General features: G+C 43.1%; 1 protein-coding gene across 3 annotated transcripts in view; it reads right to left on the minus strand.

Moving 5' to 3' along the window:
• The window catches only part of SLC8B1 (solute carrier family 8 member B1), a 34,704-nt gene that overhangs the window by 5,570 nt on the left and 3,401 nt on the right, over window positions 1-25,733 (minus strand). The window contains exons 2-14 of one of the 3 annotated variants that reach the window (XM_031948637.1): window positions 24,325-24,576; window positions 13,661-13,813; window positions 13,407-13,459; window positions 13,069-13,126; window positions 12,210-12,315; window positions 11,948-12,115; window positions 11,684-11,791; window positions 10,266-10,316; window positions 7,720-7,850; window positions 5,987-6,128; window positions 3,630-3,751; window positions 1,991-2,157; window positions 1,212-1,292 (exon numbers count right to left, since the gene is read on the minus strand). In XM_031948637.1, coding sequence (XP_031804497.1) covers window positions 1,212-1,292; window positions 1,991-2,157; window positions 3,630-3,751; window positions 5,987-6,128; window positions 7,720-7,850; window positions 10,266-10,316; window positions 11,684-11,791; window positions 11,948-12,115; window positions 12,210-12,315; window positions 13,069-13,126; window positions 13,407-13,459; window positions 13,661-13,813; window positions 24,325-24,489 — 1,505 coding nt within the window. In that variant the 5' untranslated portion in view covers window positions 24,490-24,576. Of the gene's footprint in view, window positions 1-1,211; window positions 1,293-1,990; window positions 2,158-3,629; window positions 3,752-5,986; window positions 6,129-7,719; window positions 7,851-10,265; window positions 10,317-11,683; window positions 11,792-11,947; window positions 12,116-12,209; window positions 12,316-13,068; window positions 13,127-13,406; window positions 13,460-13,660; window positions 13,814-24,324; window positions 24,634-25,733 lie in introns of all 3 variants that reach the window. The other 2 variants (XM_031948636.1, XM_031948638.1) reach the window with 2 other exon arrangements.

Consider the following 25,733-nt stretch of genomic DNA (forward strand, 5'->3'; position numbering starts at 1 on the left):
AGCTGCGGGTCCTACTATTAATTGCTGCTGCTGTTGCTACTGCTACTGCATACTACCTCCTACTATTATTGCAGCTGTTGCTGCTACTATTAGTATTACTATTGACTACTGTAGCTGCTGCTATTCCTACTCCTACTACAACTTCTGCTACCACTATTACTGCTACTACTGCTGCTATTATTACTATTATTACTGCTACTTGCTATCTATCACTCCTACTATAACTACTACTACTACTACTACTCTACTCCTACTCCTACTCCTACTACTATTACTACAGCTTCTGCTACCACTACTATTACTGCTGCTGTTGTTACTGCCTACTACTACTACTATTGCAGCAGTGGGTCCTATTATTAACTGCTGCTCTGTTACTACTGCTACTGCATATTACCTATTGCAGCTATTGCTGCTAATGTTAATATTACTATTGACTACTGTAGCTGCTGCTACTACTGTAGCTGCTGCTGCTGCTACTACTACTACTACTACAGCTTCTGCTACCACTACTATTACTACTACATCTGCTGCTGCTACTTTTAGTGCTACTGCTACTTCTATTGCTGCTGTTACTACTGCTTACTACTATTACTCTATAGCTTCTGCAACTACTACTACTTAGTATTACTATTATTGTTGCTGCCACAACAACCTACTACTACTACTACTTACTACTGCTATTATTGTAGCTGTTACTACACTACTTAGTACTACTACTAATGCTTACTATTTCTACTGCTCTAGTTACAGCTATTACTATACAATTATATTATATACTATACTACTATAGCTGTTGCTGCTGCTGTTACTACTACTACTACTACTACTTACTATTATAGCAGCTGCTATTACTCCCATTAATGCTGCTGCAACTACTATTACCACTATAACTTCTACTACTATAGGTGCTGCTATTACTACTAGTAGTACTAGTACTACTGTAGCTGGTGCTATTAACCAAAAAATAAATAAATAAACAAATAATAATAATAACTCATGGTCTGAAAAGTCATTTCTAATCTGTTGTTTTTTTTAAAAGAACCTCTGTTGGGATCCTAGATTTCAGTGCATATGATATTAGCTCATGCAGGAGACAGAAGGCAGCACAAGGATTGTGTCCTTTCCTTTCTCCCATCCCCATCCCAGGACCTGTGACTTGGGAAATTTTAGCAAAAACACTGAATGATGGGTATCAGACACTAAAAGGATACTGAAGATGATGCCCCCAAAGCAGGCTGAGTAGGCCATCCGTGGGTACCCCTGCCGTGCCAGAGTGAGATCTGAGACGACATCTGCAAGAAAAGGAAAGAGTGGTTCAAAAAGGCACCATGAACCCAAGCTCTCCATCCATCAAGACCAGAAAAGTTATTAAGTTTCTGCTGTAAGCCAGGAACTGTGTTAAGTTCCAGGGATGCAAAGGAAGGGATTACGTCCCATGCTTACATTCCCCTGGGGAGATACTACATATAAACATCGGTATATACACGTGATAATCTGAGGGAATAAAATTTGATAATAAATGGTGTAACAGATTGAGAATTGGAAGGGACCTCAAAGACTACCTAGTCCAAACCCCATCACTTTACAGGCACAAAGAAATTATGTGATTGATTTAGGGTCACACGGCTACTAAAAAGCTGAGAGGTAAGATATGAAGGACTGGCTCCAAGTCCAATGCTCGATCAACTATGCCACATTGCCCTGAGTGAAGGAGAGGGTACAGACTGGACAGCAAGATCGAGGTCTGAGGAGAGAGGAGAGGGAGAGGGCGAGAGAAAGGGGAGATGGAGAGGGCACCACCACCTGGTGGGCTCAGAAGTGAGAATAAGAAGAATGACAGAGATTTAAGGGAAGACTCATGGGAAATGATGCAAAGTAAAGTGAGCAGAACCAGGAAAATGCCCAGGAACAAGAACAATGTAAATGGAGACCATTGAATAATAAACCCAAATGAAAAAGGATCAAGAACCGGGTGAGCTCAGGCCTGCACCTGACAACCTTACCACCGATACTGTTCCCCCAGGCGAGCAGAGTCAGCCCCAAGATGGTGTTGCTGAGCTGGAAGATGATACCCAAAGAAATTAGGACATTCACCACTTCGGTGGCTGCTGCATTGATCCAAAGGGCGCTGACAAAGAAGCCCAGGAAGGCAAAGATCTGCAGAAGGGGGGAGGGGGGGAGAGAGAAAGAGAGACGGAGAGGGACAAAAATAGAGAAAGAGACAGAGAAAGGGGTAGAGAGGGAGAGGGAGGGAGGGACAGAAAAAGACAGAGACAGAGAGATAGACAGAGGGACAAAGAAATAGAGAAAGAGACAGAGAATGGGGTAGAGAGGGAGAGGGAGGGAGGGACAGAAAAAGACAGAGAGAGAGACAGATAAAAGAGGGAAGGACAGATTTGGGAGGGAGAGGGAGACAGAGAGAGACGGAGGGACAAAGAAATAGAGAAAAACACAGAGAGAGGGTAGAGAGGGAGGGAGGGGCAGAGAAAGATAGGGAGAGAGAGACACACACAGAGGGAGGGAGAGATGGGGGAAAGGGAGAGGGAGAAAAGAGGGAAAGAGATAAAAGAGGGAGAGGGACAGAGAAGGGGAAGGAGAGTTGGAGAAGAGGGGGACAGAGAAAGAGAAGCGGGAAGGAGAGATGGAAGGAGAGGGGAAGAAGGGGAAACGGGAAGAGGAAGAAAGAGAGAAAGGGAGAGAAAAAAGAGGGAAGAAGAGATAGGGAGAAAGGGAGAGGGAAGGAAAAGGAAAGGAAGAGAGAAGAAGGGTGAGAGAGGGAGAGGGAGAAAAAAGGAAAGGAGGAAAGGGGGGAAAGGAGGAAGGGACAGAAGGGGAGATAAAGAGGCAGGGAAAGAAGGAAAGAATAGGAAGAAAGGGGGGATATATGGTGAGGGGGCAGGGAGAAGGGAAAGAGGCAAAGGGGAAGAATATACAAATGAAATCAAGTCAATGGAGAATAATGGCAAGGACATTGAATCCCCTGTATCCAAACCCTAATCTGCCTTTGCCATATTCTAGCCCTGTGACAGTGGATAATCAATTGGGCCTCAGTTTCCTTATCTGTAAAATGAGGGGATGGGATCAGATCAAGATTTCTCAAATCTTTTCTGTGTTTTAGACTCCTTGGGCAACAGTCTGGTGAAATCTATGGATTTTCCCACACAAATAATGTCTTAAAATGCACAAAATAAATTGAAATTCAAAGAATTTCAAAGGAAATCGAGTATTGAAATACAATTATCAAAAAAAATTGTTAAAAAAGTTCACGGACCCCGGGTTAAGGCCCCTGGAACAACAGTTCTGTGAGGTGCTAGGGGCACAGTGATTAAATTCTTGGGTCTAGAGTCAGGAAGATAAGTTCTAATCCAGTCTCAAGCCACTTAATTGTCTGACCTTGGGCAAAGTCATTAACCTGTCTGCCTCAGTTTCCTCATCTGCAAAGTGGGAATAATAACAGCACCCACCTCCTAGGGTCACATGAGATAAGCACAGTACCTGGCAGCAGGCAAAATGGCCTTAAGCCTTGCATCCCGTTTATTATTTTTTACTTTATTTTAACATACTTTCCTTCCCCGGGGTCTCAATTCTGAGTATCTGGTGCCAGGAATGGGGGGAAAGGAGCCTCTTACCCAGTGAAACCTGGGAGGTCGGTCATTGGAGGTGGCAAAGAAGGTAACGGAGGCAAGGAAGCAGCCCACCAGCAATGTGACCCCCCAGATGGGGAAGATGCCCTGGATCTCATAGAATCCATCTGTTGGAGAGAGAAGAGACAATGACCCTCCTGGGACATCTCTCAGCTAGAGAGAGAGCTTGCCCCCAGGAAGCCTTCCTAGGGTGAGCAGAGGGGAGAGCACAGACTCCCCCTCCCCAAACCCCTCTCCTACTGAAATTACAAACCAGTCCCGGGAATATATGCTCCCACCCCAACCCCGGAAATATTCTCCCCCTGCACCTGAAAACAACATAAATTAGCTTTTTATCAGCCACAAACCACTGGGTTTTAATGAGCGGTAGAGTGAGTGAGTGCAGAGCTGGGGTCAAGAGGGACCTGGATGCCAATCAATCAATGTAACGAGTACTTATCTGGCACTGTGCTAGAAGGGAATAAGCATTTATTAAGCACTTACTGTATGCTGGACACTGTGCTCAGAAGGAATAAACATGTATTAAATACTTTATGCCGTGACAGAAGGTAATGAGCATTCATTAACCTCCTATGGTATGCTAGGCACTGTTCTAAGAAGGAACATTTATTAAGCACCTACTATATGCCGAGCATTAAATACCTACTATGTGCCAGGCACTGTACTAAACACTTTACAAGCATTCATTTGATCTGCACAACCTGGTAAGGTAAGTACTGTTGTCACCCCCCTTTTACAGATGGGGAAACTGTGGTCACACAGGCAGTCAGTGTCTGAGGTCTCCCCGACTCTGTCCACTACACCCCCTCTGATACCTAGGACTTATAATCTCCAGGCCTCCAATCTGCAGAGGATATCACTCTCTGAGCCTTCACCTCCATATCCCCTGAGCTCTACAGAGCCCTTTCTACCTGAAATTTAGCATGTTCTTCAATTATTTAAAGTGATTAACCTGAGAAGGGGACCTCAGCTCCCACCAGCCTGACACAAAAGAGACTCTAGGCAACGGGGAGCCATTGAGGCCTTTTGAAAAGGGAATGGGCAACTTGGAAGTCTTACACAGAATGGACTCGAAGAAAAGTCTGTAGAGATTGTTCTGTGCAGCTAATCCAGGCAGGGGGTGCTAAGGGGGAGGTGAGAGAGGCCAGAAAGCTCCTGGGGCTTTGGCTTTGACCTTGGGGCTCACTGAATGGACCCTCCTGCAGGCCAGGCTGTTCCTTTATCTGGATGCACTTAAATGACCAAAAGGAGAACCTGGATTTGAGGATGAGCTTTGGGACTCCTGGATCTGTCCCCAACTTAAGCCTGTCCCCCCCCACCTCCTGCCCCCCATCTTCAGATCCTGAAATCCTCCAGGGGCCATTGCAGGGGATCAGAAGGACCACTGGAGCCGAGTGCACCCCCTTTTCCAGATGGTATCACTGAGGCATGGATGCCCAGGGGGAATTATCTGCTTACCCCCGCTGTAAACAGAACAGAATGTACACCCCCTGGAGGGAAGGAGCTTCCCTTTAGATTCCCGATCTGTATTGAGAGAGAGAAGCCATCTCAGAGGGTCAGCGGGTCCAGACCCTCTCAGGTTCACAGAGAAAGAAACACTCAGAGAACAGACTGAGCCACCTAAGACCAGATTGGAAGTGTAAATTTTCATAATACCTACTATGGGCCAAGCACATAGTAGGTGCTATAAAAATATACAGGCAGTAGTTAAGAGTGTCCTCGAATCAGGAAGACTTGAATTCACACACTTCCTAGCTGTTTGACTCTGGACAAGACCCTTCACCCTGTTTGCCTCAATTACCCTCATCTGTAAAATGTGCTCCAGTATCTCTGCCAAGAAAACCCCTGAAACAACTAAATAGCAATAAATGAAAATATAAGGCATAATAATAACAATAGTTATTATTATTATTAGCACTTCTCTCCCCAAAATGAGCTACTATTTATAAAACATTTAGCACAGTGCCTGGCACTTAGTAGGTGCATAATAAATGCTTGCTTTTCTCCCTTTACAGTTAGAATGTAAGCCCACTGAGGACCTTGGTATCCCATTGCTTAAATATGTTGGTTGATCGCCCATTGACCTTTTTTTCCTCTCACTTCCTCTACATTCAAACTTGAGGAGGGGATGGTCTATGTCATTTCCAACTTTGTGTCCCCAGTCTTTAGCATGTGAGTTGTTTGTTATTATTATTTATTGTTAGTATTATTATCATCATGGTCATTATGATTGTTTTTGTTATTATTATTATTATTAATTTGATATTATTATTATAGCAGTTCAGGACCTAACGGTCCCACTGGGCCAGAATAAGATACAACAGTGACTATGGGATACTCACACACTCCGGACTGCACAGTCATGACACAGACCATGGGGCTGGTAAACAGATGGAGGCAGTTGAGGGGCCGTTTCCAGTTGCGATCATCCTTGTCCAGGTCCACAAGAGGCACCGTGAGCCCCAGCAGAAACTCTGCCGGCACCTGGCCCCACGACACAAAAACGGGTCAGAAACAAAAAGCTGGACGGTCACTTCTGGAAGCTAAGAACCGAGGGCAGTCGAGGAGAACGGCTCAGTGTCGAGGAGCCAGGAGATGATATTCCCACAGGCCTCTGTCCCACCCAGCCCACACTGGGGGTTAGTTCTGGGTTTCTCAGCTTGGGATAATGACCAGCTGGAGGCGGGTGCAGTAGAGCAACCGGGATAGACGGAGGTCACACTGAAAGGGGATCAGGCCTAGAGAGGCAGCTGCCCATCCTGTCCCTCCTCGCCAGCTACGACTTCAAGACTCAGCTCAGATACCTTTACAAGCCTTTCCAGGGTCCCTCTTCCTGCTAGGGCCTTCCCCTTGGGATGACTTACTAAACATCCCCTGTACATATATAATCATTTGCATGGGGTCTATATTTTTGCCTTTTTTTTGCACCCCCAGTCCTTAGCAGAGTGCCCGACACACAGTAGGCATTTAATAGATGCTTGTTTGAGGGGCTGACTAAGGAAAGGGGGACTTGGGAGAAGGGGTAGAACATTATAGGCACCCTTAAGAGTTGAATTAGAATTATTCAATTGGACTGAGAGAATGTATAATGACCAGAAAGCCGGCCTCTGACCAATTCTGACTGTGGGACCCTAGGAAAGTCCCTTAAGCTCTTGGGTTCCCCAGGATTGGAAGGTGGCAGAGCAGGAGCTGATCTGCTAGAACCGAAGGCTTCCTATCCCCCTGAAATCATCAGTCCATTCTTAGTCTCCCTCTTGGGCTCAGAGGACAGAGCTAGAAACAGCAGATAAAAAAATGCAAAGAGACAGATTTTAGGCTTGAGATAAAGGAAAAACCTTCTAGCAATGAAAGCAAAATAATGAGGAAGTATTTATTAAGCACTTACTATGTGTCAGTCAACTGCACACTTATTGAGCACCTACTATATTAGTCATCAGGCATTTATTAAATACCTGCTATGTGTCAGTCATCAAACATTTATTAAGCACCTACTAGCATTATGCTAAGCAGTAGGGATACATAGAAAGGCCAAAAAAACAACCAAACCAAGCAACCAACCAAAAACCCCCAAACCTCAGTCCTTGCTCAGAGAGCTCACAGAGTTGGGTTAAGGCACCGTGTCACCCACAACTAATAAACGACTGAGCCACAATAATAAAGATTTACTAACATATTATGTGTAAAATACTGAATATACTAACTCATATGGGACCTAGAAAAATCTTTCTGGGCCTCAGCTATCCCATCTGGACAATGGACAAATCAATTTTTCCTGCCTTTATTGTTTGCATGTCATTATTAGACTGGGAGTTTCCTGAGGGACCCTTTTTTTGCCTTTCTTTGTCCCTCCAGTGCTTATCACAGTGCCTGGCACACAGTAGGAGTTTAATAAATGCTAATGCTCTCTGACTGCATTATGTGGTTATCAGAAAGAAAACCTTAAAGTCCTAAGTAACTATAAGATACAATCAAAGTTCTCTCTCCCCCTCAGACTGATTACCAGGACAAAACTGCCAGGAGACCCCACCCCCATCTTCTATTTTTAATGACACTCCCCACCCCCTATCCCAAGTACCTTGAAGAGTTTAAGCAGCTTCAAGTACCAGGGTTTCCGCTTCCACTTCTGGTAGTCCAGGGGGCTGAGGGACCGTGTCAGGATCCGAACTGTGGACTCTTCACAGAAGAACTGGGGTTTGTACTCATCCGCTGCAGAAAGTCGGGATTAGGTGAGACTTCCCCCATCTCTCCTTGGGTAAGTTGGTTCTCAATGAGATCACCTTTCATTTATACTGTAGACCTTGTAGTTAAATATTTGTTTTCCCCCATAAACTCCTTGAAGACACAGACTTTTTTTTTTTTACCTTTCCAGGAAAACTCAACACAGTATCTGGAACACAATAGGAGCTTACTAATTGCTAGATGACTGAAGGTCCCTCAGTATTCCCATCTGGGAGCTTCCCTGGTCCCCAGTCTGGGACTGAATTTTCTTACCTAACCATGATGGCTACTCTAAGCAGAGGACTTTTGTGTTGTGCTGCAGTGAAAGATCCTAGGTTCGAATCTCAGTTAAGCCCCTTAGTGTGTGTGTGTGTGTGATGTAAATCAGATCATTTTCCTTCTCTGGCACTCTGCAAAATAGAAAGTTGGATGAATTATCTCTCCCAGCTTTAAATCTACGATTCATTTCACAGAGAGACAGAGAGAGAAAGAGATAAGAGACAGAGGGAGAGACAGAAACACAGACACAGACAGAGACACACACACACAGAGAGAGAGAGTAAACTTTTCACTCTTTCCAATGAGAACGATAGTGCCTTCTGTCCCCTGATTATCTCCGCTTTACCCTGTACAGGGCTTCTTTGTCCAGAACTGTTTGCATGTCGTCTCCCTCAATGAATTATTAAGCCCCTTAAAGGAAGGGACTCTCTTTTTATTAATTATATCCTCAACACTAAGCACAGTCCTTGGTTTGTAGCAGCCCCTTAATAAATAAATATTGATTGCATTGGATTAGGCAGGAATTCATTTTATCTTTCTTTGTATCCCTGGTGCTTAGTGCCTGGCACAAAGGAGGTGCTTAATAAATGCTTGTAGACTTCTCTGATCCCCAGTGCTTAGTAGAGTACTGGGACATAAGAGGTGTTTAACAAATACTTGGAGATTTCTCTATATTCCTAGTACTTAGCATAGTACCTGGGACATGAAAGGTACTTAATAAATGCTTATAGACTTCTCTGTATTCCTAGTGCTTAGCATAGAGCCTTGGGACATAAGAGGTGCTTAATAAATGCTTGTAGATTGGTATCCTCAGGGCATTTGCCTGACTCCTGCTGTTACAACCAGAGTGAGACAGGGGGATGCTTGAATTGACCCAGCAACCTGTACCTATAAAACTTGTGTCCTTCCCCCAAAGTCTGTTTTTCATTTGCATGTGACCTCTAAGGGTTCATTACCTCCTTCTATCCCACCATTCCCACAAAGGACAGAATGAGGTGACTAATGCAAGTTCCTGGAAAGCAGGAGCTGTTTTACTTTCTCCCTGTTCCCATTGCCTAGCACAGTTCCTGACACATAAAGACACAATAATAATTGTTATAGATAATTATTATAATATAATATTAAATTTAATATATATAATACAATCATTAATTATTACAATATAGAATATGGTATAATATAATAATAAGATAATCAACATAATCACTGAACTGATTATGGATCCATGACCCTTCTAGAGAAAAAGCTTCTCCTCTTGCCATAGCATCTTTCCATTCTACCAAATGTAGGGAGACCACATGGTAACTCTCAGATAATTATCACAAGCATAAAACAGCCAAAGACTTCAGAATTTACCTAATCCAATCCACTCATCTAACAGAAGAGAAAACAGAGATCCAGAGAGGTTAAATGACTTACCTAAAGTCACACAGAGCTGGGATTTAAACCCTGCTTCGTTCCACAGCTAGCATTCTTTTTCTCTACTATAAAATCCTATTGTTTTTATTTATCATCATCATCATCATCATCATTATTATTATCCCGTCCAGACTTAGCCCAATCATAGCTGTTAGAATTGTTTTTTGTTATTTATTTTATTATTATCAATCCCATTCATAATCATAGCTGTTGGCCATGGAAGAGTCTTGTTATGAGTTTCTTTATTGATGTTGTTATTATTAATTACCCTACCCAGACTTAGCAAAATCAAGCTGTTGGAAGTTTATTGTTACTTATTATTATTATTATTATTAACCCTCATTCAGATGTATCATAATCATAGTTATTGGTGATGGAAGAGTTTGTTTTTATTTTATATATTTATTATTATTGCTGTTGTTATTATCAATTACCCCACCCAGACCTACTGTAGCTACTGGAGATGGGAGTTTGTTCTAATTTATTTATTATTATTGCCATTGTTTGACATTGACATTACCCCACCCAGACTTACCATAATCATAGCTATTGGAGATTGTTATTATGGGGAGTTTGTTCTTATCTATTTATTATTATTGACATTGTTGTTATTATAATGACCATAATTGATCATATTATGATATAATAATAAATATAATAATAATAACATAAATATAATCATATAAAAATATTACGGTAACTTACCATAATCATAGCTGCTGGTCACAGAAGACTTCCCATCCTCAGATTCCAATACTGTATAGGTGAGAAGGAGAAGATCACTCAGTCACCCACTCACTTCTTCTGAGAGTTAGTAAAAATTACCAATTATCCGCTGTGCCCATGGGCTGGTCTTGGTGGATAAACAAAAGACACCAGGTGCCTGCCTCTGGGAGCTTCTAGTCTATCTGGGGAAATAAGACCCTGAAGAGAGATTAAGGAACAAGGCTGGGCAATGACCAATAGTGGAAAGAACCCACTGGAACTCTCGATGCTATCCCTACATCTGACGTAATCAGCAGGTGAGATCCATGGGCCTCCCGGAGGGGAAGGGGACAGAGCTCAGTCCCTTTGCCCCCGTCTAAAAAGAGGCAGCTGCCACATTCGGGCAGGCACGAAAGGGCGGAGAAGAGGCACTGGGATGGGTCTAGCCTCGGATAGATCAGTAGTGACGGGTTCCTGATCGCTTGAGTTCTTCCTTTAGGAAGAGGAAGGCTTTTCGGACAAGAGGAAATCATGCTATAACAGAGGGGGCATTTCATTTGGAGACTCAAGATATGGGTTCAAATCTTGGAATCTTGGTTTTGGTTCATATTCTCTGTGTCACCTTGGAAAAGACATGTAACTTTTCTGGGTCTCAGTTTCCTCATCTGAAAAAATAAGGGGAAGGACTCAAAAAGCTCTAACATACCTTTCAGCTCTAGCTCTAAGTTCTACCATAGACAAGCTCCCTGTTCGGGTGTGGGTGAGATGGGCTAGTTCCTCTCTCAGGGCCCTCCTAACTCTTAAACTTCTCTTAGACTCAGTTTCCCCATCTGTAAAAGGATGACAATAGGATCTCCCACATAGGGTTGTTTTGAGGATCAAATTGAGATTATCTTGGGACCTTGTGGATAGGATGGCTTGGAAAAAAGGGGGAAAAGAGAAACAGTTCAAATCTGGCCTTAGAAACTCACTACTCTGTTTCTTCATCTATAAAATGGGAACACTCTGAAGAATGAATTTGTAAACTACTATCTTTGCCAAGAAAACTCCAAATGGGGTCATAAAGCTTTGACGTGATAGAATAACAACTAAATGATAGCATGCTTGTCGACCGATTGGTGTCTACCACTTGACACTGTTACTAAAGTCAAATCCCAGTTCCTCTACTTAGTCCTGTGTGACTCTGGGCAAGGCCCATGCTTGGACCTTAGATCCCTCATGGCTAAAGTGAGGGGGAGCTTCAGGATGGCCTCTGAGGTCCCTTCCAGGCCGCTCTCCAATTACCTGCCGGAAGCAGGTCTAGGAAGGCAAGGCTGAGAAGGAGCAGAGGGTTAGGGGAGAAGGGAGACAAGATCCTGGAATCCACAACCTCCCAGTCCTCAGAGTGCTGCCCTCCCCAAGGCAGGGACCCTCCTTACCTGGTGGGGGGGGTAGGGAGGGGGTGAGCACTGCCACACTCTGCCGCTGATATATCCAGGTGGAGAGGACCACAGTGAATACATAGAAGATGTAAATGCCCAAATAACCTGCCAGCATGTAGGTGAAAGAAGCCTAAGGTCCCAGCATCCCCCAGGATCCCCCTCCCACCCCCACTACTTTCATTGGCCCACTGCTAACTCCAAACCCCCTTCCCTCCCCCTGCAACAGGAACTGGGCCTCCGTTCCCCAGCCTGCTGGCTTACCTAGGCTCCAGGCCAGAGTGACCTTGCCTGTGTACAGCACGGTGGAGGTCAGGAAGATGGCCACCATGTAGAAAATTATGTCTCTAAAGAAGGGCCTGGAGGCTGCCGTGAAGGGCCGGATGATAGCAATGCTGCCGGCTACCACTGTGGTGACCAGCACGCCGGCACCTGAGGAGACCAAGATGGCGCCCCTGGGTCAGGCTGGTCCACAGCCCCTCCCGGAGCTCCTCCCAGCAGCCACCCGCCCGCCCTGACCCCGTACCGAAGAGCGCTCCGATGGCCAGCCCAGCCGTGCGGGCATTGGAGAAAGCCACCAGCGCACTGAAGACATCAGGGGCCCCATTGCCAAAGGCCAAGAAGGTAACACCATGGAGAGAGCCAGGTCAAGGAAAGTCCCTGCAAGGGCGGCAGCAGTTCCAGCCCCTCCCAGGCACGAGTGATTCCCTGGGAGCTTCTCCCAGAGCTTTCACCCAGAATCCCATCTTGCCCATTTTCCCCAGCTCCCGGGGTTCTGTTCAGCTGTGGGGCCTTCCCCTAAGCCCTCTTCTGGACCACTGTCCTCCTCCTGTTGTCTAGGCTCCCAATCTTCCACATCCTCATCATCCCCTAGACTTTCCCAAACCCTTCCAGGCTCCTTGGCCGGCCTCTGTCTGCTGGGTCTTTTCTCTCAGGCTGTGCTCTAGGATCCCAGAGTTCTCCTCCCCGTGACCCCCAAATTCTCCTAGTAGCCAAATTATCCCCATAACCCCAGACTTCCCTCCTTCCTATGACCCCAGAATTCTCCTCCTTATGACCAGACTCCTCTCTCCCAAACCTCTAGACGTTCCCTTTTCCTTATACTTGGCCTCCCATTTCCTTGGCCATTTCTCCATTTCCTTAGCTCTCTCCTTCCCCACCACTCCAGCCTTTTCTTTATTCTCCCACTTTTCTCTTCAGCCTTTTCCTCCCTTCCCCCTTAGTTTCTTCCTTATTCCTCCAATCTAATCTCTATCCTCTAGGTACTTTTTTCCATTTTTTACTGTTCTCCATTCCCAAGACCTTTATTCCCCTTGATTTATTCCCCAGATCCCAACTCCTTTTTCCAGGGCATCCTCCCGAATAACCATCACTGCAAAGGATACTGCCACATTGTGGCTAAGCTTCAAGGTGGTGGAGATCGCTGACAAGTTGGGGCAGAAACTGCAAGGAGAAACATGGATCCTGAAGCCTCCTTGGGCAAGACGTTCACTGAGATAGCAGGCCTATTTCTCCTAGCTCACCATGGCTAATGACGTTTGTGGGCTCTCTTTGGGCCTTAAGCAACAGGGGGACCTAACAAGGTTCCAACTCTCACCCAGCTCTACCCAGTTCTACAGCCTCCTCTGTAACCCCACATCCTTTCCTCCCACGTCAGAGGTGTAGACCCCCACCCATCCATCCTCTACCACCCCATTCTAAGCCTGGGAAAAGATAGACTTACAACTTCTCAGCTGTGACAGCAAGGAACAGAAAGAGATAAAACAGCCAGAATACCTAACCAAGAAATAAAGAAGAATTAGGGTTGGGGTGAGGAAGGGACTCCCCTACTCAGCTAATCCCCCCCAGACTGAGCAGTTCTGACACCTGGAAGCCCTCTGGGTCCCATAAGCTGAGGCTCATCCCCCACCCATCTCCTGCTCCTTGGGGTGTGAAGGAGAGAGGGAGGTCAGCCTCCCGCCAAGGATAAAGCCTCACATAGAGAGTGACCGCTAAAGGCAGGAGGTCCGGGGAGAAGAGGCAGAAGATGCCTTTGAGGTAGTTGAGGTATCCACTCCCACTCTGGCAGTCTGGGTTGGTCTGGATAAAGGCACATCTCTCAGAGATGTTCAGGTCGCACACCTTCCTACACTGTAAGTGGAGAAAAGGGGAAAGAAGTCAGGGAAATCCACCTCGGCTCCGGGGAGAAAGGAGCTAGAACCCGGCCACAACTGCCTTCCCCTACCTGGTCTCCCAGCTTCTCCCATGCTAGCTGCTGGCAATGTTGTCCCAGCACATAACACTCCAATTCCTCCCACATCCCTTCCAGCCCTGTCCCTTATCTGTAAAACTGGTGAGAGCACATAGTTTAGATGGACTCTGAAGTCCCTTCCAACTACAATCATAGCAGTAGTAGTAGCCGTAGTAGTAGCTGTAGTAGTAGCCGCAGTAATAGTAGTAATAGAAGTAATAGCAATAGCAGCAGGAATACTACTACTACTAATGTTAATAATGATGATACTAGGAATAGTAACAGTGATAGTACCAATAATGGTATACCCTTACCAATAGTAATAGTATCAGTGATAATAGCCATGATAGTAATCATAGTAAAAGTAACAGAGATAGTATCGATAATAGTAATAGGAGCATACCCATAACAATAGTAATAGAAACAGTGATAGTAATGATGATAATAGTAACAGTAACAATCGTTATGATATTATAGTAATAATAGTAAAGGTAACAGTAACAGTGTCAATAATAGTAACAGTAGTATACCCATACCAATAGTAACAATAACAGTGATAGTAATAGTGATAATAGTAATCATAGGAGCGATGATGGTAATAATAGTAAAGATAACAGTGATGGCATCAGTACTAATAATAGTAGTAGTAACAGGAATACCAACAAGAACAGTGATAATAACAATGATAGCAATAATAGTAGCAGTAACTAGTGATAATAACAATCGTAATAATAATGTAATACTAATCATGATAGTAATAATAGGAATAAGAATAATATGTACATCAAGGATAATAATAACAATAATAGTTAAAACAGTAACAATAATAGTAGTAGTATACCCATAACAATAGTAATAGTAACAGTGATAGTAATGATGATAATAGTAATAGTAACACTAGTTATGATGATAGTAATAATAGTAAAGGTAACAGTGATAGTATCAATAATAGGGAAGGGAGGGGAGGGAGGGAGGAAGGGAGGAAAGGGAGGGAGGGGAGGGAGGGAGGAAGAGAGGGAAGGAAGATGTAGGGTCCCAGGCTCTAATTCTGCTTCATACACACTTCCTAGTTGTGTGACCCTGGGCTCAATCCCTTCCAGAATCCAATCTTTGGTAACTCCTTCTCTATCTGGGCTACATCCTTTAGAGTCTGGCCTATTCAGGAAAAAAGACAGATTAGATCCAGTCTGCTTGCTCATAGGAATTCAGGAATGTAAAGCTTTAAATTCTCCCTTTACCTCCCAGAAGAGAGGGCGATGGCAGCCATCCAGCATCAACAGAATCCCAGGAAGGCCACTTGAGATACAGTTCACCTTCCTACCACTCCCAACCAACCCCAGAGTCGTGGAAGTTTGGGGTTTATTAAATGATTGACATTTATTGAAATAGGAAAAAGAGGTTTTCTTGGTTTGTAAGTCATAGCCAAGAAAATAAGATTCCAGATTTCTAACCGGAAGGGATCTTAGGCCAACCCCCTGGTTTTACTATAAGATCAGGCTTTTAGATACCATGACTTTGCTCAAGATTAGTAGGTATTAAGTGGGAGAGCCAGGACTTTTGACCTAGCCCAATTTTTGACCTACCCAAAGACCCTCAGCCTCCCTCCAGCCTCCAGAAAAGAGTTCCATCTCATCTTCCACCTCCTCCTCTCCCTCTAATCACAGTTGGGCGCCTCATGTCATAAGAAATGGCTCTCCTTAAACCAGTCTTGCAAATCAAGCCACCAGTGGGCCCCAGAATGGGGAGGGCCAGGGAGTGGCTGCCCCCAGGGTTCACACAGAACAATATTTAAAAATATAATCAAATAGCACCTCCCACAGACATAGGGCAAAGTGCTTAGCAACCAACCGCCTAAAAATGGAGGTTCCAGGCAGGGTGTGGGCCCTGGGGATTCAAAGGCAGAAATAAGACAATCCCTACTCTCAGACACTTTGTATTCCAAGGCAGATCCCAAGACCAAGAACTGCAGCCAGAAGGGACTTTGGGACCCATCTAATTGGACTCCCTCATTTCCCTCATTTCAGAGATAAAAGAGCAGAGACTGAGACAGGAGAGGAGGTGATTTGCCCAAAGCCATATTTATAAATCAGCTTTTAAGTAAAAGTTGTTTGGATTGAATTCATCTGTTTCCATTCCTTCTATCTTAAAAGCAGAAGCATAGGCTCAAGAAAAAGACCGAGGAAAAGAATGGGTGGAAACTTGAATTGAAAGCAAAGAAAAATCAATGAACTGGAAGGAGTTAGTTGGTGCAGTAGAGCACCAGCCCTGAAGTCAGGAGGACCTGAATTCAAATGTGACCTCAGACACTTAATACTTCCTCCTGGCTGTGTGACTTGGGCAAGTCACATAACCCCAATTGCCTCAGCCCCCCCCCAAAAAAAAAGAGCTCTACCTCAGTTTCCTCATCTGTAAAAGGAGAGGATGGGACTCACTGGTTTCCAAGGTTCCCTTCAAGCTCTTTGAAAGACTTAGGTTCAAATAACATCTCACTTATTACCTGTGTGATCCTGGACAAGTCATTAATAGTTCTGTGCCTCAGTTTCCTTATCTGTAAAATGGGGAGGTTTCCAAGGTACCTTCCATCTCCTACAAAGACCTGGGCTTAAAACCCCTCTCACTAGCTGTGTGATTCTGGCCAAGAATCTGGAAAGAGTAGTTAGCTGGCTTCAGATATTTCAAAGAATCTCAGAACTGAAAGATATCTCATGAGTCAACCAACAGAACCCAGACCAAAAATGAATCAACCCAACTGGTGACCATCCCACCTCTTGGTGATGATCTACTTTCTGAAGAAGCATAAGGACTCCATTTCTCACCTCCATGCCTTTGTCCTGGCGGTACTCCAAATCTGTAATACACTCCTTTTTCTTTTTCTTTTTCTTTTTTTTTTTTTTTGTTCTTTTTTATTTTTTTATTTTTTAATAACTTTTTATTGACAGAACCTATGCCAGGGTAGTTTTTTACAACATTATCCCTTGCACTCACTTCTGTTCTGATTTTTCCCCTCCCTCCCTCCGCCCTCTCCCCAAAGATGGCAAGCAGTCCTATACATGTTAAATAGATTGCAGTGGATCTTGAATATAATATATGAGTGCAGAACCGAACAGTTTTCTTGTTGCTCAAGGAGAATTGGATTTAGAAGGTATAAATAACCTGGGAAGAAGAACAAAAATGCAAGCAGTTTACATTCATTTCCTAGTGTTCTTTCTTTGGATGTAGCTGCTTCTGTCCATCCTTGATCAATTGAAACTCAGTTGGATCTTGTCTTTGTTGAAGAAATCCACTTCCATCAGAATACATCCTCATATAGTATCGCTGTTGAGGTATATAATGATTTCCTGGTTCTGCTCATTTCACTCAGCATCAGTTCATGTAAGTCTCGCCAATCCTCTCTGTATTCGTCCTGCTGGTCATTTCTTACAGAACAATAATATTCCATAACATTCATATACCACAATTTACTCAACCATTCTCCAACTGATGGGTATCCATTCATTTTCCAGCTTCTGGCCACTACAAACAGGGCTGCCACAAACATTTTGGCACATACAGGTCCCTTTCCCTTCTTTAGTATCTCTTTGGGGTATAAGCCCCGTAGAGACACTGCTGGATCAAAGGGTATGCACAGTTTGATAACTTTTTGGGCATAGTTCCAAATTGCTCTCCAGAATGGCTGGATATGTTCACAATTCCACCAACAATGTATCAGTGTCCCTGTTTTCCCACATCCCCTCCCAACATTCTGCATTATCTTTCCCTGTCATTCTGGCCAATCTGACAGGTGTATAGTGGTATCTCAGACACTCCCTTTTCTTATTCAAAAATCTGAGTCAAGCATTACCTTTGTATAGGATGCTTTTCCTGATCCCCCCAAATGCTGGTGGTCCTCCCTCCTTAATTATCTTTTGTTCATTCTGTCTCAAAGTCAAAGACCTGGATTCAAGTCCTGCATCTGACACATTTTGGCTAGCAGAATGTGAGGAATTCACTTCTCAGTTCACTACCTAACCCTCTAAGACTAGAAAGTTGAAGAGAATCAAGAGCCAGCATTTTATAATATAACATGTATTATCACATAATATTTTTTGATATAGAACTTTAAGGTTTGCAAAGTATTTTATAATTACTATCTCATTTGACCCTAACAACAACCCTGAGATTTTGGTCCCATTATTACCCCCATTTTACAGATGAGGAAACTAAAGAAGGCCATTTCTCTGCACAGAATCTGGCTCATCATAGGTGTAGACTGTCTGTCTCCTTTTCCCTCTCTTTCCCTCCTCTCTCTTCCTCACCCCACTCCTCTGTGTCAGTCTCTGTTTCTCTCTCCCCCTCTCCTCTCTTCTCCATTTGTCTTTCCTCTTTCTGTCTTTTCCACCCTCTTTCTCTCTGTTTCCCTTTCTCCTCTCTTCTCTCCTTTTCCTCTTTTCTCTCTTCTTTACCCCACTTCTCCCCCTCTCTTCTCCTCTCCTGTCCCTCTTTCTCTCTCCTCCTCCTCCTCCTCCTCCTCCTCCTTCTTCTCTCTCTCTCTTTCTCTCTCTCCTTGTGTCTCTGTCTCTTCCTCTCCCCTCTCTTCTCCTCCTCTTTCCCATTTCTCTCTTCTTTTTCTTCTCCCTCTCCCTCTTCCTCACTCACTTCTCTCTCCCTCTCCTCTTCTCTCTCTGTCTCTGTCCGTGTCTCTTCTATTTGCAAACAGACAAGGCAGAGAAGGCTACCGACTTAGAATCAGGAAAACATGAGTTCAAATTGTGCCTCAGATCTCACTGAGGGACCCTTCGAGCCAGAGGTGTCAAACGTGCAGCCCTGGGGCCACATGCAGCTGCACAAGATTCAAATGTAATTGATATTAAATTTGATTTGATAAATTAAAATTGATAAATAGTAAAGAAAATAAAGGCACAATGAAAACAGAAAATATTAGTAGGCTTCCTGAGTCGATCTGCAGCCATAGGGATCTCAACCCCCCATTCTTCCAAAGTCTAGCCCTCTTGCCCCGAACCAGTCTCCTCTAGCATAGAACCATAAAGACCGCATCTGGTGCCCAGGATCCCTTTCCTAGAAGTCGGAAGGAGACTTTTAGTGCAGAAAGGAGAAAATGCAGCAGAGAGCCAACTCCTGCCTGGCCATCACCTTCTCAAAGCACCAGGGAGAGGCTGATCCCAGGCTTTGAAAAACAGTCTTCTCCCTCAGCTCAGGCCCCAACCCCTCCCTTCTCTCACCCCCAAAGTCTCCTAAGGCTTATCTGACTTCCTAAAAACATAGCATTTATTAACCACCTACTATATGCCAATCACTATGCTAAGTATTTTATAACTATTATCTCCAGCGGATCATCCTCTTGGGAGATAGGTGCTATTAATGAAAAAAAAATAATAATGGTTTACTTTTATAAAACACCTACTATGTGCTGAGCACTATACTAAGCACATTACAATTATTATATCACTTGATGCTCACAACATCCTCCTGGGAAGTATAGACTATTAAAGAAAAAAAAATTAATAATAATAATAATAATTATAATAATGGCTTACATTTACATGGTACTTACTATGTGCCAGACGCTGTGCTGAGTGTGCTTTACAATTATTATCTCATATGACATCTTTCTAGAAGGTACACGCAATTAATTTTAAAAAATGACTTAAATTTACAAAGCAACTACTATGTGCCAATCATTGGCACATAACTTATCTCCATCTGATCCTCACAACATCCTCCTGGGAAGTAGGTGCTAATTATAAAAAATGTAATAATAATAACGGCTTCCATTTACATGATGCTTACTATGTGCTAGACACTGCACTAAGTATGCTTTGCAATTATTATTGCAAATTTCTGGGAGGTAGATGCAATTACTAAAAAAAAAAAATTAATGATTTAAATTTACAAAGCACTTACTATGTGCCAATCACTGTGCTAAGTGCTTTCTAACTTATCTCCAGCTGATCCTCACATGTCCTCCTGGGAGGTAGGTGCTATTAATAAAAAATTTTATAATAATAACAGCTTCCATTTACCATGGTGCTTACTATGTGACAGACACTGCACTAAATATGTTTTGCAATTATTATCTCATATAATCCTTATAACAACTTTCTGGGAGATAGATACAATTAATAAAAAAAATAATAATTTAAATTTATTTATAACTATTATCTCCATCTGATCCTCATAACATCCTCCTGGGAGGTAGGTGCTATTAATTAAAAAGTAATAATGGATTACTTTTCCAAAGCACTATGTGCTGAGCACTGTACTAATTTTTCCCAATTACACTAATTTTACAATTATTATCTCACCTGGTCCTCACAATATCCTTCTGGGAAGTAGGTGCTATTAATAAAAATTTGAATAATAATAATGGCTTACATGGTGCGCACTATGGCTTGGGCATTATACTAAGCACTTTTAATTATTCTCTCGGGATCCTCACAACAATTCTGGAAGATAGGTGATATTATTTATAGTCAAAGAACCTAAAATAAATTACGGTGATGTAATTTGCCCAGGATCCCACAGTTCCTAAGTGTCAGAGGTTAGATCTGAACTCAGGTCCAAGCCCAGTTCTCTAGCCACTGCACCAATTGGCTGCCTCTATAAACTGCCCGGCTGCTTCCTCCAGATGCTTCCCCACCAGTTAGTTTTTAACTATTAACTTGCCTGGCCCTCCCCAGAATTCAGAGGAGACACTTCCTGTCTCTCTTCCTCCCTTCCTAAGGAGGAAATAAACACTCTGTAGAGGCAAGAAACAGGCTTTAGAGACAGGACAGACTTGAGACTTTGCCAGCCCAGCCTCCAATCTCTTTAAATCAAAAATGAGGAAACAGAGGCTCAGAGAATCGAAAGGACCTTTGTTTCATGGGTGAAAAGGCATAGAGCCTAGAGACAAACACAAGGTCAGCCTTCAAATGCCCAGTGCCCTCTCTGGATACTCAATTTGTGTCAAAATGAACTCATTCCCCTGCCCCTCAATTGCCCCTTCTTCCTGATTGCCCTATGGCTGGGATGGGTACCTCTCTCCTCTAGGTCGCCCCGGCTCCCAACATTGGGGTCCTCCTTAACTCCTCACTCCTGTCCAATCCCTTGCCAAATCCTGTCATTTTCTATTTTTATGACATCCTTTGTCACTTTCTACTTTTAATTCAGATCCCTCTCACCTAGATTATTGTTTTATTAAGAAAAATTATTTTAATATATTTATTTTTTTAATTCCTTTAAAAAATATTGAGTTCTAAATTCTTCCCCTTTCTCCAGCCCCATCCCCATCCATTGAGAAGGCAACCAATATGGTACCCATTATACATGTCACCCAGAGCACTAGTTTTGTTCTCAATATCTTTATACTACTAAGAATTATTGAGGACCTTTCCAAAGAGGCTTTGTTTAGGTAGGTTATATTTATAGATATTCACCATATTAGAAATAAAAATCTGTTGTTTGTCCTCTGTTCTCAGGGAGATGATGCTATGAAAGTGATTTGGATTTAAGGGAGAGAGGGCTGGTCAACGTCACCTGCCTCATTTTCCCCTCCAAAGCCATCTGGGTCCAGTGGCCAGATAGAGATCAGGACACATGCAGTTGGTCTTGGATGCAATGGGAGAAGGTAAGGTCTTTGACAAGTCTCAGTTTTGACTGAAGTCATACCCATTCAGTGATTAAGGCTAAGGAGCAAAAAATCTCCTCTTTTACCAAGTCAAAAAAAAAAATCTAAATAAATAAATCTGGTAACCCTGGGTGAGTCACTTAACTCCAATTGCCTCAGCAAAATAAACCACTGCTATTTACATTCGATCTGAGTCCCTTAGGACTCAAACAATGACCAATTATCAATCAGAATCAGAGTGGTTTTAAGGCACAGCCTTAAGAAAGAAATCTAATTTGTGGAAATATGTAGAGAGGAATTGCACAGGTTTTTAACATATGTTGGATTAGTTGCTGTCTGGGAGAGGGGGTGGGGAAAGGGAGGGGAAAATTTGGAACACAAGGTTTTGCAAGGTTGAAAATTATCCATGCATCTTTTTTTGAAAATAAAAAGCTTTAATTAAAAAGAAAGAAAGAAAGAAATCTGGCCAGTAAACCCCAAGATATTTTGGGAGAATTCAGAGATCCAAAAGCAAAAAAAAGACTAAAGAACATCTGTAAGTAAGGTTACTTGTCCTGGGACCTATAGTTGATCAATCAATGAGAATTAGAATAGTTTTAAGGCACAATCCTTAAGAAAGAAATCTAATTTGTGAAATATGTATAGAAGAATTGCTATGTTTAACATATATTGGATTACTTGCTCTCTGGGGAGAGAGTGCAAAGGGAGGGAGAAAATTTGGAATATAAGATTTTCCAGGGTTGAAAGTTATCCATGCATCTTTTTTTGAAAATAAAAAGCTTTAATTAAAAAAAAGAAATTTACCCAGTAAACCCCAAGATATTTTGGGAGAGTTCAGAGATCCAAAAGAAAAAAAAGCTGAAGAGCTTCTGTAAGTAAGATTATGATTCTCTATGTGGAGAGAGGGAAGGACGAGAAGGGGGGAGTAAAAATAAAATAAACTAATTTTGAATTTACAGACTCCTTTCAGAGACTCCCAGCATTCTTTGGACCATACTTTGAGAACAAGAGACTTCTAGCCTTCTGGTGGGTTTCCCTGCCTCTAGTTCTCCCACTCTTACTCCAATCCATCCTCTACCAAAATGACTTTCTGACCATGGCACCTGTCCTACCCAAGAAAACCACTGTGCTACCTTATTACATCCAGCACCAAATAGAAATCGCTCTGTTTGACATCTAAAGTTCTTCATAGCCCAGCCTCTTACCTTTCCTGTCTTTTTATACCGAACCCTCCCCTACCTGATTCACCCAACTCTCACATCTGGGTCCAAGAAACTGGACACGGACAGCGGCCACATCCCAGTAAACCGTCTCGGCAGACAGGAGGATGAGTCCAATAGGACTCAAACTCTTCAGGGAGTTACAGGAGTACCTACTCAAGCATGTCAAGGCTTTCCCTGGCAGAATGGATGGATGGGAACAATTTGTTCCAATGACCGTGAAGGCGGCTGAAGCAGGCGCCCGGTCAGACATCAAAGGCACCGAGGTCATTCTGGGCCATTACCAGTCATCTTGACTTCTGTCTTGTCACTGACCTGCAAAGACTCAGGGAGAGTGAGCAACTCTGTCTCACTTAAATGTACTACCCATGAGTCAAGGCTTCACCCATAATGCACTGGTTCTTTTTGGGCACAGAGGGCAAAGACCACCATCCCCTATGTGAGATAGGATCCAGCCATTTTTGTCCCTTCTTCTATCTCCTGGGATGCCCAAAGCCTAGAATGCGCTCTTTCCTCACTGTCCCTTCTCACATTCCTGTTTTCCTTCAAAACTTATTTCAAAGCCCACCAACTGCAACAATCCTTTCCATTATTAGATGGTAAGCTCCCCAAGAGTAAGGATCTTTTTTTTTTGGGGGGGGGGCTTTGTTCATATCCCCAGTGCTTGGCTATATATAAATGCTATATAAATATTTATTATTACTACTGTTATAATTGGGGAAGGAGAAGAGGGGAATATACAAATTACAAATAATACAAATAGATGGATAACTCCAACTAAAAACTACACAATATACATATACTGGATTTAACATATATTTTAACATGTTTAACATATATTGGATTACTTGCCATCTAAGGGAGGGAGGCGGGGAAGAAGGAGAAAATTGGAACACAAGGTTTTGCAAGAGTCAGTGCTGAAAAATTATCCATGCATATGCTTTGAAAATAAAAAGTCTTAACTAAAAAAAAATAAACAAATAAATAGCAGTGATAAGAGTGGTGGTATTGTGTTAAGATGTCTGAATTTGAACCCCTTTCTGCTACATGACTTTGGGCAAGCCATTTAATTTTATCTAGTGTGGGCAAGGGTAATACAGTGGATAGAACGCTCACTTAGATGCCTTAGAAACTGTATGACTAGCAAGCCCTTGGCCTGTGGGAGCCTCAGTTTCTAACTCTCTAAAATGGGAAGGAAGATAGTATCCATCTCTCTAGTGGACAGAATATGGGCCAGAATTTGTACCCTGCCTCAGGCACCTATTCGCTGTTTGGGTGGCCATGTCTCAGAGTCTGTTAAATCTGTTAAATCAGAATAATCTCTACTTTCTGTCATACAGTATCATAAAATCCGTTGTGAGGATCAAATGTTCTGCAAACCTTAAAGAACTTTATAAATGTCAATCACTCTAAGTCCAGACCCCAGAGGAGTAATAATAATTCCAATTCCTACAATGCTTGAGCTTTACCACCACCCTAGGAAAGTCCTTGATTTGCAGGGAGCACGAGTCCCATTTCTAGTGCGTGGTCGCGTCCCTCACTCTCCTGTCCTCCCGTGTCCATGCCCTCACTCCCCAGTACTCACATCCACGTTTTCCGTGCTATTGAAGCCGTCCTGGAGAGTCAGAGAGCTTGGGTTTCCTGTGGTCTGGGCAGCTGGGCCAGCCCCCTGCACAGGGGATGTGTCTCTCAGGAGGAGGCACAGCCAACTCAGCAGCTGGAGGTGGCTCAGGGCCTGGCTGCCCCTCATGCCAGCGGGTATCCTGCCCCGTTGTGGAGCTGCCTTGATCTTCAGAGGCCAGACCTTCAACTTCAACTAGCCGGCAGGTCCAACAGCCTGGGGAGGAGGAGAGGAGAATATTCTGGGAACAGGAAGAAGGCTTCTCCCCCTCTTCTAAAAAACAGAAAAAACGGTTTTTAAAATCATGTGCAAGGAGCTCGCTATTTCTCAATCTCCTGCTGAAAAGAAAAGACAGTCTTTTGGGGAGACCACAAACTGCTTCTGTCTCTTTGTACAGAGAGCTAGAATGGTCTGCATTTTTAAACACTGCTTTGGACACCTGAGAGGAGCCTGAACAGCCCTCCTGGCCCTGCTCCAGGACAACCCCAATGCTCCAACCTGCTCCTAGGGGGCTTGTCTGTGCTTTTTACAGTTCACGTGGGGTACTTTAAGATATTCAAAATCTTACAAAAATCAATGTTGAAAATTATCTTTCCACGTAATTGAAAAAAAATCCTATTGAAATTCAGGAAGCCAAAATAAAATGAAGTTAAAAAAAAAAAAAAGATTTGCATGCAAATAGGTCATTTCATTTGATTCCTCCCAAGCCTGTGAGGTAGGTGCTGTAACAGCATCCCATTTTACAGAAGGGGAACCTGAAGTTAAGTAACTTTTCAAGAGTATTAATAAATGATAATATAAGAACTGACCTCAGATTTTGCTGTGATTGCCTCATTCTGAATCTCCCAGCTGCCCCTCTTTTTCAGGACCAGAGCTTTAGAATCGGAAAGGGTCTTGGAAACCAAAAAAGACCACCCCCTTCATTTTCACAAGAGGAAACTGAGGCACAGAAATATTAATTGACTTGCCCAGAATTTCACAGCTAGTAAATGAAGATGGGTTTGAATCTAAGTCTTTCTGAACCTTTCAAGGGAATTTTGGAGCCCACGGAGCCCATTTTACAGACAAGAACCTGAGGTACTGTGTTACTAAATGGCTTGCCTAGGGTCACATAGCTATCAACAATCTGAGGCAGAATTTGAAGCCTTATCTTGATTCCACTATCCAATCATTCTGGTCCTTAGCCATTCCAATAATAGTTCTTCTCCAGACTTTAAGATTTCAAGATATTCAAAATCTTACAAAAATCAATGTTGAAAATTATCTTTCCATGTAATTAAAAAAATCCTATTGAAATTCAGGAAGCCAAAACAAAATGAAGTTAAAAAAAAAAAGATTTGCATGTAAATAGGTCATTTCATTTGATTCCTCCC

Source organism: Sarcophilus harrisii, chromosome 1 (genome assembly GCF_902635505.1).
Source record: "Sarcophilus harrisii chromosome 1, mSarHar1.11, whole genome shotgun sequence".
NCBI lineage: Eukaryota > Metazoa > Chordata > Mammalia > Dasyuromorphia > Dasyuridae > Sarcophilus > Sarcophilus harrisii.